Raw genomic sequence first — 13,077 nt, forward strand, 5'->3', positions numbered from 1 at the left:
ATGCCAAGATGTAGCTTTGAAATTAGATTGACATTTTCATGCCTATCTAGCTTTTGAATTGCATTTCTAATAAAAAAAAATCTGTGCATAAATCTATTAATAAAATTGCAGTATTATATATCTAGTAAAATATGCCTTGCATTCATGGTGCATCTAACATTGGACTGCAGAATTAAAACTAGTTTGCCTTTACTGCTGTTCTGAACTACAATCCTTTGGAATAGGACTATGATCATTGACCATTCTTTTTCAAAATACTGGTTTTATTTAGATTAAGATACAGTCCACATATTGGTCTTCACCTTGATCTTGCTGAACATATCAATTTCCAAGATCCAAAGCTGCTGCAGTTTAGTTGATTATTCGCAAGAAAACCCCAGTGTCAACCAGGCCTCTGTCCTGTGGTGAGGCATCAAGCCATTAAATATCTCTTCATAGCAACTCTTTAAGTGTTGAAACGTGTAAAATAGTGGATCAAACATACATATAGACAATTACACAAGATTTTGGTGGAACCAAGTTTGCAAATTAGGCCTGTGCATGCAAGAGAGGAGATTTATATTGCCCCAGAGATTGTGTAATACGGTTAGAGAAAGTGCAATGTAGGCAAATAGTAACGTGCAAGAAGCATGCCAATGTGGATTGTGAAATCATGAGCCCATCGTATCTTTTAAGAGGTGTCAGTTTTATAACAGCAGGATAGAAGCTGTCCTTAAGCCTAGTGGGATTAAGTTGGCCTAAATTCTCATGTAGATGAATACGAGTCTGAAAAGGATCCTGAAGATAGAGCAGTTCTTTCCCAAGTTGGACAAATCTGGAACTGGGATGTATCCATTTAGGAGTGAGATGGAAAAAGAATTAAGTGTAGTCAGACTTTAGCACCCCAGAGGAACTTGGGAGTTGGTGGGGGAGGTATCTGGCAGAATTGGGTGTGAAAATGGGTGAGAAAGAGAATACCTAAGCAGTCTCTAGAGTTCACAGAGTCTGTCTCTATTTCTGATTCATTCTGTACATGTATTCAAACAAGTCAATGTTTGTATAAACCTATTCTGACTCTTTGCTTAGAACAGAACAATGCGAGAAATGTTGCTGTTGCTTAATGTGATCACAGCTGATAAGACCCAGGACTCCCATTTTTCTGTGCCAGTTGCAAGCAGTCCTCAATTTCCCAATCATTCAAATATTTATCCATACCCTCTTTAAATACCAGCCTCTGCTGCTCTCTGAGCTAGAGAATTCCAAGGAATAATCACACATTGTGTGAAGAAATTCTTACATACATCAGTTTTAAATGACCATTTTATATAGTAAATACATTTTCTCAACACTTTCCCACCAGTGGAACCATCTGACCATCTATCTGTTGTGCCTCTTTAGGAGCTCTTTGTTTAAATAAAATCACTCATATTTCTTCTAAGCTCCAAAACCTACAGAACCAACTTCTGTACCTTCTGATGATAGAACAACTTCCTTGCACCCACAAATCAGACTAGTGAATCTCCTGGATCTTAAGGGGATCAATTCACATCTATTTCTAAACTCCAGTCATCAATTTTCCTGTGAATTACTTGCTGCATTCACCTGCTAACATTATGTTTCGTGCACAAGGACATCACAATCCCTCTGTACTCGTTGGAATTGTTTTTTGATTCCTCTTTCTGAAGTGCATGACACCACTTCACTGCATTAAATTCCTCTTGCCAGGTTTTCACCCCCACTATCAACCTATCTTATCATTTTGCAGAGTCCAAATATCCTTATTGTAACATGTCCATCTATGTCACTATTTGGCAAACTTAGACATCTTACACTCTGTCCCCATCTCCAGTTTATCTGCATAAACAGTCAATAATTGGTGGCCAGAAACTGATCATTGGGACATTCCTCTAGTTACTCTTACAGCCTGAAAAAGACCTGTTTATACAGTTTTTATTTTCTGTGAGATAACGAGTCTATAGTCATGCTAACGCACTTTACCTGAAGTTCTGAGCTTTTGTGCAGTTACCTTAAATGTGACGCTTTGTCACATTAGGGTTCAAATACTATAGTTTGTCTGAATCAGCTCTGCTTGTTACATCATCAAAGAACTCGAGTAAGTTTGCCAAAAATGTTTCACTTTTCATTTTTTAAAAAACATTTTGATTTGGTTTGATTCAGTAGTCTATTATTTACTCTTTTTTTTCCCTACCACTCCATCTGCTAGAAATCATATTCTTGTCTTGTTACTAAGAGGGACATTTGAGCAATGTGACCTCATTAACAAAATTGTTCTAGTTTCAACTATTTAATATGGCAATGGAGCAGACTGCGCAAGTCAAATGGAAAACGGGCAATATATCTTGGGATCCATTTCTGCCACAAACATTCTCACTGATGTTAAACTTTGAACTTTACAAAAATGTGCTTTATTCAGTACTTGTGTGGCTTTCAAAGAAGAAATCTGGAATTCTCTTCCCCAGATGGATTAAATGAAACCTTTTAGTTCATCTTGCCAACAAAAATTTTCCAGACAAACAAAAGTAAAATACTGCAGATGCTGCAAATCTAAAATAAGAACAGAAAATGCTAGAAATATTCAGCAAGTCATGTGGTATCTCTGAAGAGAAATGAGAGTTAACAATGTATGAGATGAAGGGGAAACTATTGAAGATGATTCTTTGGTCATGATTGGGCATTAGAATGGAATGATGCATCTGCTCCTTTCTAAGTGGATAGATATTGGAGACTCACTGTCAAAAATTGCCAAGGAGGAAGAAGGATGGAAAAGGAAGAGATCAACTTTGTGATAGTCTAAGGTGGCTTTAATACTTGTGATAATGTGGGTGGAGGGATTCAAACAAGCCATGTTCAAAAAAACTGTAAGTTTGGATATATGCTTGGGGATTTTGGAGCAAATATGCTGCTCTACATTCAGTTTAGCTCCTCTTGTTGAGCTCATCACTTACATTTGTTTTTTTTTTTGCCCAGATTTTCTCTGGTATCTTAATTTCTGTCTTTAAATCCATGGAACCTTCTCATTTACTGTCATCCAATTATTTGACCACTATATTAAACATCTACTTGCTGAATTTAAAGTGCAAGTAAGAGAATGTTTTAATTGATGGTTATTTGATTTGTTGATAGCTGGTTTTAAAACTAAAGATTAACTTTTTTATTTTTACTTTAAACTAAGTTGAAATTTACTTGTAGCAATTTATGCATGAGTAGAACATGAAATTATTTCACAGATTTGCTTGCACTTTTTTGACCTGTCTCTTGATTTGCCTAGCGCACGTATCGGATGCCAAAGGATATCCATGTTGAACCAGAAAAGTTTGCGGCAGCACTAATTAGTCGGCTGGAGAGTGTACTGCGAGAGCGAGAGGCAGAGGAGAAATTGGAAGAACGACTTAAACGTGTGAGAGCGGTATGTTTCACATTAATGTAGACTGTAACATGTTACCTATGATCTGATCAGTTAAGATATTTATTCTGCTTTAAATATAAGGCAGTATTTGGTATTTTACTTGTCTAATTTTGTGTAAAATAGTAATACATGCAACAGGAAACTAATGCTAAATCTATCCATAAAGCACATTAATATATTTGTCATTAATTTTGAACTGATGCTTACTTGCCACACTTGGGGAATTCAGACATCTGGCTGTGTGGATTTATTTTTTAAATGTCTGCACTGAAACTTGTCCATAATTTTCGTTTACATTATGAAATTGAAACTGCATCCAGTTTCCAATGAAGAACTGATAATCCACCACAATTAAGAATTTGGTGCCACACTGGCAGACTTTCTGGGTTATTGTATGTGTAACGCCCTGGTTCATATTTTTACAGTCATGCTGCGTGTATTTCATTTGGCAGTTCTTTAAGAGCAGTCTGTTCTTCTGTCAGCCTGTTTGGATTATTGTTGAAGATAAGGGATGATGAGGAATATGTGCCATCCAATTTGGATGGTAGAATTAGGGGGGAGATTTTCTTGGTGAGGGTCACTAAGGTTGTTCTTGGAGTGGGGGGGGGGGGGTTATTTTAGTTTGGCGGGAGATGAGGAGAAGATGCCGGGAAGAGCCAGTCATAGGATACAACCTGGTGGGAGACACGTTGTTCGAGATGGATTGCGAGTGAAGTTTGCAAGGTGGTGTGTGCTTTCATGCTGACCGAGGGCCCAGCGCATGAGTGACAGAAAAGTTCGAGATGAGCTCCAACTTGTGCACATTTGACTGTGTAGTTAAATAGGCCATTTCTTTTTGTTTTTCTTTACTAACCCTTTAGTTAAGTAAATATATAAATATAATTCCTTTAATCATATGCAGTGTACTATCTCTTATTTTGTGGCACTAATTTGTAACAGAGTGACAGCATCCACACAAACCGAGGCTTGGGGTGGGAGAGTCTTCTCAGTCTCACAAGTTTGGCGTGACCAGAGAGTGTTTTCCCTAGGCTCTAGCAGCCAAGGAAACCAGGGGGTTTCATGTGTTAATTCCTTTTAATATCCCAATATTGAATTCAGTTTTTTTTTAAATTTTGCAGAATAGAATTTTCCAGCCAACCTGATGCATTGAAAACAAGTGCAACAAGCATCTCCTGACAAATTATCAGAGTTTTACCTCTATGTTCTAGAACAAAAGGAATACATGGTCATGAGCTAAATTTTGTCTAACGTGCATAGGCATCATCTGGCAGTAATCATAGTCACATACAATATGATACACGAAAGGAAGAAATGCAAAACCATTTGTAAGATTTTAGATAGAGGAAAGGCTGACTGTGAATGAAATGGAGCCTATCAGCAACAAATTTGGGCCAGTTTCTTTCAGATAAAACACCCGAGAAAATTGTACAAACGTTATTTATCATACCATAGAATTAAGAGGCAGAGCTAGACGATGTTAATATTTTTAAAAAATGCCTTGTTAAAACATAAAACAATACAGCATAACACTGACAAAAGATACTTAGTGATCCAGTTGACTGGGGAGATGCAAGTAATAGCAAAGAGCATAAGAAATTTTTAAGGTACATCAAAATTGTCTTTACAGTTAGAAAGTGAGTGTAGCAGAAAAGAGCTCATGTGATATTGGTATCTTGAAAGCGGAAGGAAAAGGTTAACCTGCTGAATATCTAAAGAAAATTAATACAGATGGGGACTTGCCAAAATTAATGTAAGCAAAAGAAGCAATGTAGAAAATAGCTTTGAAGATTGACAGTTTCCATTTTGGGGGGTGGAGAGTTGGTTTAACTATTATCTTCCAATTTGTATTTGATGTGTTAATATTTGCATAGATAATCTATGCTCATTATCACTTCTGTTTGACTGGAAAGTAGCTACAAGACATAAGCAACTTATTTTGCTAAGTTTTGAAGAACACCTAGCCACAGAGATGTAAAGCTTGTCTGAAGTATTTCCATAATTTCAAAGCCAATTCAGTAGTGCCACCTGCAGGTGGAATTCAGTAATTTGACACAGTCTATTCAGTCACGTTACTGTCCTATTCTTTTTGTCATTCAATTATTAGATCCTTTGAGCTTTATAATGCAAGTGTTTTGACTTTACATTGTAGAATTTCTGCAATATTCTGTTCATAAATTATAGCAAATGAGGTCATTAGCAGCTCAAACTGGCATCTAAGAGGTGTTGAGCACCATCAGCAACAGCAGTAATGTATGCCAGTGCTATCTAAACTCCTAGCCCATCATTTTTGTTCTTACCCTAACACTCCCATATTAATAACCACAGAAGGGCATGCCAGGAATATACCGTAAATTCCGGACTATAAGCCGCTACTTTTTTCCCACACTTTGAACACTGCGGCCTATACTACGGTGCGGCTAATGCATGTTTTTTTTCATGCCGCCAAAAACATTTTGCCTCGTAACAGTAGACCAATAAAATTGATGAGTAGTTCACAGAGGTCCAATGAAATTGTACGATAAATCAAGCGCACTTTCACAATTAAATTATTGTAAATCAGTCATTTGTACTCACCCTCATCAACATGGAAAACACTCGAAGAAAAGCATATGATGCAGCTTTTAAGTTAAAGGCGATCAATCTGGCGGTTGAAGAAGGAAATCGAGCTGCTGCACATAATCTTGGCATAAATGAATCGATGTTGAGATGGTGGAGACGCCAGCGTGAAGAACTGAGTCAATGCAAAAAGACGACAAAAGCTTTCAGAGGTAATCATAGCAGATGGCCCAAGCTTGAAACTTTCTTGAAGACTGGGTTAACACACAGAGAGCAGGCGGCCGCGGTGTTTCCACCGTGCAGATCAGACTGAAGGCTAAAGCAATCGCCACCAAAATGAAAATCGAAGATTTTCGAGGTGGGCCATCGTGGTGTTTTAGATTTATGAGACGTAAAGGCCTGTCCGTCAGGGTACGCACAACTCTGTGTCAGCAGCTCCCTCCCGACCACGAGGAAAAACTTGCTAACTTCCGCACATTCACTCAAACAAAGATAGCGGAGAATTCCATCGGGCCAGATGATATCATAAATATGGATGAAGTACCTTTGACGTTTGACCTGCCTCTCACTCGGACTGTTAATAAAAAAGGTGACTCGTCCATCACACTGAAAACAAGTGGCCATGAGAGAACGCATTTTACTTGTGTTCTGAGCTGCACAGCATCCGGACTAAAGCTTCCACCGATGGTGATTTTTTTTAAGCGGCTGACAATGAAAGTTCAGTGAAAGCTGCCATCAAGAGTACAAACTCAATTCCAGCTGTGATTCCTGGGGGCACCATGAAGTATTTACAGCCACTGGACATAAGCGTGAACCGGGCATTTAAAGTGGCGCTGCGCGTTGAGTGGGAGGCTTGGATGACGAGCGGCGAGAAATCCTTTACCAAAACAGGACGCATGCGAAGAGCATCTTTAACTCAAGTCTGCCAGTGGATCCTAAATGCATGGAGCCGTGTCACAACATCCACCATCACCAGCGGGTTTCGAAAGGCTGGACTGCTGCGTGATGAAGAGGACCGCGTGCGCTCAAGTGAGAGCGACAACGAAGAGACTGAAGTGAGTGACGAGATCCTGAGGTTGTTCAATTCGGACACTGAAGAAGAGGACTTTGATGGTTTTAATGCGCAGGAGGAAGATGAAGAAGGCGATCAATAACTTTTCCTGGTAGGCTGCAGTATATATATTTTTTTTACCAGTCGTTAGGAGATATTGGAATGTTGTTCGTGCACTGTTCAGTAAAAAAGTATACGCAACGTAATTTGTGTGTTACCGATACATATGTATATTTAAAAGTAGCTGTGTTACAGGCACTGTTCGAAAAAAAAAGCATTTGCAATATATATTTGTTTATGTTACCATACGGATTTAATTAAAAGTTAAAAAATCCTCACGTGTAATATCTTTCTGTGTAAATATCTCATATTACAACGTGGGACACCTGCGGCTTAAAATCCGATGTGGCTTGTACAAGTACAAAATTGATTTTCTTTCTAAAGTTAGAGCGTGCGGCTTTTAATCAGGTGCGCTCTGTAGTCCAGAATCTACGGTACTTGGACGTACCTAAAATGAAGTGCTAACCTGTTGAAACTGCTGCAGCACAAACCAGCCAATGAATTAAATCACAGCTTTGCAATCCTGTTACATCCTATCATGAATGGTGAAGGCCAACTGAATAACTAATGAAAAGAGGAATCTCCAAGATTATCCTCATCTTTAGGATGATGAGGTTCAACATATGAATGCTAAAGATGAACCTGAAGCATTCACAATTGTATTCACCTAGATGTTCTAAGCTGATGATCTCTCCTTCCTCCAAAAATTCTTGCCATCACAGAAACTGATCTTCAGCCATTTAAATTTCCTTGCACATTCTGAGAGCACCAAACCACAAACGTAGCTGGCAGTCTCAATGCTGTACCTGAGATCCTCCTATTTTTTTTTACTTCAATGACCTTCCTTTTTTCATAATCTAGGAAATGAGGACAATGTTCAATTCTGCAGGCCAGAACTTAGTGTTTGGTTAGCAGAGACAAATACTTGGATGTGGTTTTGTGAATGGTGAATAACATTTTGTCACAAGTACCAGACAGTAGACAACTTCATCAAGAGGATTAAATCACAGTCATTTGTCCTTGACATTCAGTGCCATAACCATTAAGTCACCACCCTCAACATTCCAAGGTTTCTCATTAACTAGAACTGTAACTGGACCAGTCACATAAATATTGTGGTCACACCAACATGTCAGTGATGTCTGTGGAGAGTAATTTACCTTGTATTGCCCTAAAGCCTCTTTACTATGAACAAGTCAGTGCATTGAAATACTTTCAGCTTGTCCTATGAATGTAACTCCAACAATGCTCTAAGCATTACTCCAGGTCAGACCAGCCCAGAAAAACAGAAGTTGTTATGTGTACATCCACAAATTGCTTTGCTTGGATTACTCTCACACCACCTTCACTAAAAGAACAAGGTGGCAGTTGCAGAGGAACACTGCCAACGGCAAGACTTCTTCCAAGTCTTCCCTTAAGTTACTAGGTCTAGACCTAGTATTCAGTATTCACTATGGAAAAAGATCTTGGCGATTTAGGGACGACTTACAGCAGACTGAAAAGCTTGAGCATATAGATATTAAGAAAGAGGATGTGCTGGAGCTTTTGGAAAGCATCAAGTTGCATAAGTCACCAGGACCAGACAAGATATACCCCAGGCTACTGTGGGAGGCAGGTGAGGAGATTGCTGAGCCTCTGGCGATGATCTTTGCAGCATCAATGGAGACGGGAGAGGTTCCGGAGGATTTGAGGGTTGCAGATGTTGTTCCCTTATCCAATAAAGGGAGTAGAGATAGCCCAGGAAATGATAGACCAGTGAGTCTTAATTCAATGGTTGGAAGTTGATGGAAAAGATCCTGAGAGGCAGGATGTATGAACATTTGCAGAGGCATAATATGATTAGGAATAGTCAGTATGGCTTTGTCAGAGGCAGATCGTGCCGTACAAGCCTGATTGAATTTTTGAGGATGTGACTAAACACATTGATGAGGGTAGAGCAGTAGATGTAGTGTATATGGATTTCAGCAAGGCATTTGATAAGATACCCCATGTAAGGCTTATTGAGAAGGTAAGGAGGCAAGGGATCCAAGGGGGCATTGTATTGTGGATCCAGAACTGGCTTGCCCACAGAAGGCAAAGAGTGTTGTAGATGAGTCATATTCTGCATGGAGGTCGGTGACCAGTGGTGTGCCCCAGGGATCTGTTCTGGGACCCTTACTCTTCATGATTTTTATAAATGACCTAGATGAGGAAGTGGAGGAATGGGTAAGTAAATTTGCTGATGACGCATAGATTGGGGGTGTTGTGGATAGTGTGGAGGGCTGTCTAGAGGTTACAGCAGGACATTAATAGTATGCAAAACTGGGCTGAGAAATGGCAGATGGAGTTCAACCCAGGTAAGTGTGAGGTGGTTCATTTTGGTAGGTCAAATATGGTGGCAGAATATAGTATTAATGATAAGACTCTTGGCAGTGTGTGGAGGATCAGAGGGATCCTAGGGTCAGAGTCCATAGGACACTCAAAGCTTCTATACAGGTTGACTCTGTGGTTAAGAAGACATATTGTGCATTGACCTTCATCATTCGGGGGAATGAATTTAGAAGCCAAGAGATAATGTTGCAGCTATACAGGACCCTGGTCAGACTGCACTTGAAGTACTGTGCTCAGTTTTGGTCACCTCACTACAGGAAGGATGTGGAAACCATAGAGAGGGTGCAGAGAAGATTCACAAGGATGTTGCCTGGATTGGGAAGCATGTCTTATGAGAATAGGTTGAGTGAACTCAGCCTTTTCTCCACTGAGTAACAGAGAATGAGAGGTAACCTGATAGAGGTTTATAAGATGATGAGAGGCATTGATCGTGTGGATAGTCAGAGGCTTTTCCCCAGGGCTGAAATGGCTAGCATGAGAGGGTACAGTTTTAAGGTGCTTGGAAGTAGGTACAGAGGAGATGTCGGTTAAGTTTTTTTACGCAGAGAGTGGTGAATGCATGGGATGGGCTGCCGGCAGCGGTGATGGAGGTAGATACGATAGGGTCTTTTAAGAGACTCCTGGATAGGTACATGGAGCTCAGAAAAAGAGAGGGTTATGGGTAACCCTAGGTAATTTCAATAGTAAGGACTTGTTTGGCACAGCGATGTGGGCCAAAGGGCCTGTATTGTGCTGTAAGTTTTCTGTGTTTCTAGACTCTGGAGCACTCTAGCCAACTGAATGTATAGAGCTCTCATTAGGAAGACTGCAGTGACTCAAAAGAGGGCAGTTTACCACCTCAAGGATAAGAACAAAATGCTGAAAACTCACTTGGTCAAACAACATTGAGTGAAATAGACTTAATAATTCAAGTCTAAGATACAATGTCTGGGAAGGGACTTTAGGATCCTTGTATGATGGAGAGGGAAGTAGTTAAAGATTTCAAGTGGAAAAGAATCATTGAGATTCCACCAGATATTCACCCTCCCCTTTCTGCTTTTCCTTTAAATTTCTTTAGTTTCTCACCTCTAGCTTTCCTATTATTTTCCCATGCAACAGGCTGACCTCTCTCAGTCTAGAAACACAAACAGCCCTTCAAAGCAAACCATAGATTAACTTGCTTTTCCTGTCTACTGTAGTGCATCTGATGCTTTGTGTGGTGATGTCTGCACAAGAGAAACCAAGAATAGATTATGCAACTGCTGAAATCCAACTTTGAATTTCAAGTTTCAACTTTAATATTCTATCATAGCCCACTCTGACCTACCTGTCTTTGGTCTCTGGTAGTTTGAAAACGATGTCTAGTATAAGCTTGAGGAAACGCACCTTGCTTTCTATCTGGGCATGTTGCAGACTTCTAGCTCAACATAATATTCATCAGCACCAGCTAATTTGCCAGTTCTGATTGTAATTAGAAAACAACTTCTCAGATTTTTCTCTCTGCACTGGCATGACTGAGTACTTCCTAAAGTTCTGCATATCATATGCATTTCCTTTATTTCTCCTTCCCTGACTGTTGCCATTAACTTGTCAAGTACTGACTGTTCTTCAGCAAACAACCTTTGGCTCACCCTTTCAGAGCTATTCCCTTGGTCCTATTCATCTCTCCTTTACCTTCTATGCAACTTAATGAGTTTTCCCACTTTCCTAGACCCAGCGATGAGTCTTTGACCTGAAGCATAATTGTTTAATTTTCAGTCTGTGCTTTCTACCTTGAGTGTTTCTAGTAATTTTATTTCAGTCTTTTAATATCTGCACATTTTTAACTCTTCAGCTTTTTCAAGATCTGAACAGTAAACATTGGTCTTACCAGTGATATTCAGGTTTCAATAAATTAATCAGATTGCATTACTCCCTGGCATGGGGAGGAAATTGAAACAAAATTCCTTGGGGAAATGTGATTTTGTTGAACCTGCTATTTTATGTTAAAATTTAAATATTGTCTGTTTGTACTTCACTTTGTATTGCTGATTAATTTCATTACCTGATAAATCAATGTATTAAGTAAATTTCTCCTGAATACCAAGATCAAGATTTAAGTACATTTGATATAAGACCAGAAGATAATTCTGCAATTTAGTATTTAATATTTCTGCACCCACTGGTTATCATTAATGTTTGCAGCAATGGACAGGTTTTACTCTTGCACAGGTTTAATTTAAAACTCTGTGCTAACAATTGTAAAAATTAATTAACTGTTAGTAGTTATATAGCCAAAATGTTAAGCATTTGTTAGTTTTGGTAGACATCTTAATTATTGATCAAGACGGTGAAATAAATGTATGCCTATCTTACAGTTTTGTATTATGTGGAAATTTCTAGAGTATTGTTTATTTTAAGAGATGGCAAAAGAATTGCAGGAACAGTATTTAGCAAATGGCTTTACTACCTTATCATGACAGCTTGAACGGATTAAACTTGGATCTAATATAAATTAAAACTGATTTTTATGCAGTCTTACTATTGGAAATATTAAACTGCTTTAAGCCTATGCAGTTGAGATAAATAAAATCATTTTTGCAATATTTAAACTAATCAGCATAGGGATCTATATTAATTATATTAATCCTGCAATTCTTTTACAGGAGGAAGAAGGAGAGGATGCAGATGTTTCATCAGGTCCCTCTGCTGTTAGCCACAAACTTCCACCTGCTCAGGCTATGCACCACTTCAACTCTCGTTATTCTGAGATGGGCTCTGGTGGGTTGCAGATGCGCGATGCTCATGAGGAAAATCCAGAATCTATTCTTGATGAACATGTCCAGCGTGTGATGAAGACTCCAGGTTGCCAGTCTCCAGGACCTGGACGGCATTCTCCAAAGTCCCGCTCTCCTGACGGCTTATCCAGTGGGAAGACAGGGTTAGCTGGGTCGTTGTTACCTTCAAGTCATAAACACATGTCCAAGACTGGTGTGAAAGTTGAGTCTCCCAATCTCTACCATCACAAGCATGTTTACCATCACATCCATCATCACAATGGGATGAAACCAAAAGAACAAATTGAGGCAGAAGCCACACAAAGGGTCCAGAGTAATTTCTGGAATGCTGACTCACACCACTATGCAACAAAAACACGGAATTATCCTGAAAGCATGAGCATGGTACCTAATCCATTGGATTATGCGTAAGTAAAATCATGAGCTTTTATATGAATGTTACAGTGCTGAGGCTTTATCAGGCATTATAAGTCAAGACGGCACTTGGATAATTATGAGCAACTTTGGGCTCCTTATCTAAGAAAGGATGAGTTGCATTGGAGAAGGTCCAGAGGAATTCCATGAGAATGGTCCCAGGAGTGAAAGGGTCAATATATGAGGAGTGTTTTGGTGGATCGTAGTCTGCACTCGCTGTTTAAAGTAATTGGGGGGGGTGGATTTCATTGAATTCTATTGAATATTGAAAGGCTGGGGTAGAATGGATATAGAGGGGATCTTTGCTATGGTAAGGGAGTCTAAGACCAGAAGGCATAGCCTCAGAATGGAAGGATGTCCCTTTAGAATAGATGAGGAATTTCTTTAGCCAGAGGGTAGTGAATCTGGAATCCATTGCCACAGACCGTTTTGGAGGCCAAGTCACTGGGTGTATTTGATAGGTT

The 13,077-nt window shown here is 39.4% G+C and overlaps 1 protein-coding gene across 7 annotated transcripts in view; it reads left to right on the top strand.

Moving 5' to 3' along the window:
• axin1 (axin 1) overlaps positions 1 to 13,077 on the top strand; it is a 156,740-nt gene that overhangs the window by 113,633 nt on the left and 30,030 nt on the right. For all 7 annotated transcript variants that reach the window (XM_059979117.1, XM_059979116.1, XM_059979118.1 and 4 more), the window contains exons 5-6: positions 3,269 to 3,406; positions 12,068 to 12,606. In XM_059979117.1, the coding sequence (XP_059835100.1) occupies positions 3,269 to 3,406; positions 12,068 to 12,606 (677 nt within the window). The remainder of the gene's footprint in view (positions 1 to 3,268; positions 3,407 to 12,067; positions 12,607 to 13,077) is intronic.

Source organism: Hypanus sabinus, chromosome 9 (assembly GCF_030144855.1).
Source record: "Hypanus sabinus isolate sHypSab1 chromosome 9, sHypSab1.hap1, whole genome shotgun sequence".
Classification (NCBI taxonomy): Eukaryota; Metazoa; Chordata; class Chondrichthyes; order Myliobatiformes; family Dasyatidae; genus Hypanus; species Hypanus sabinus.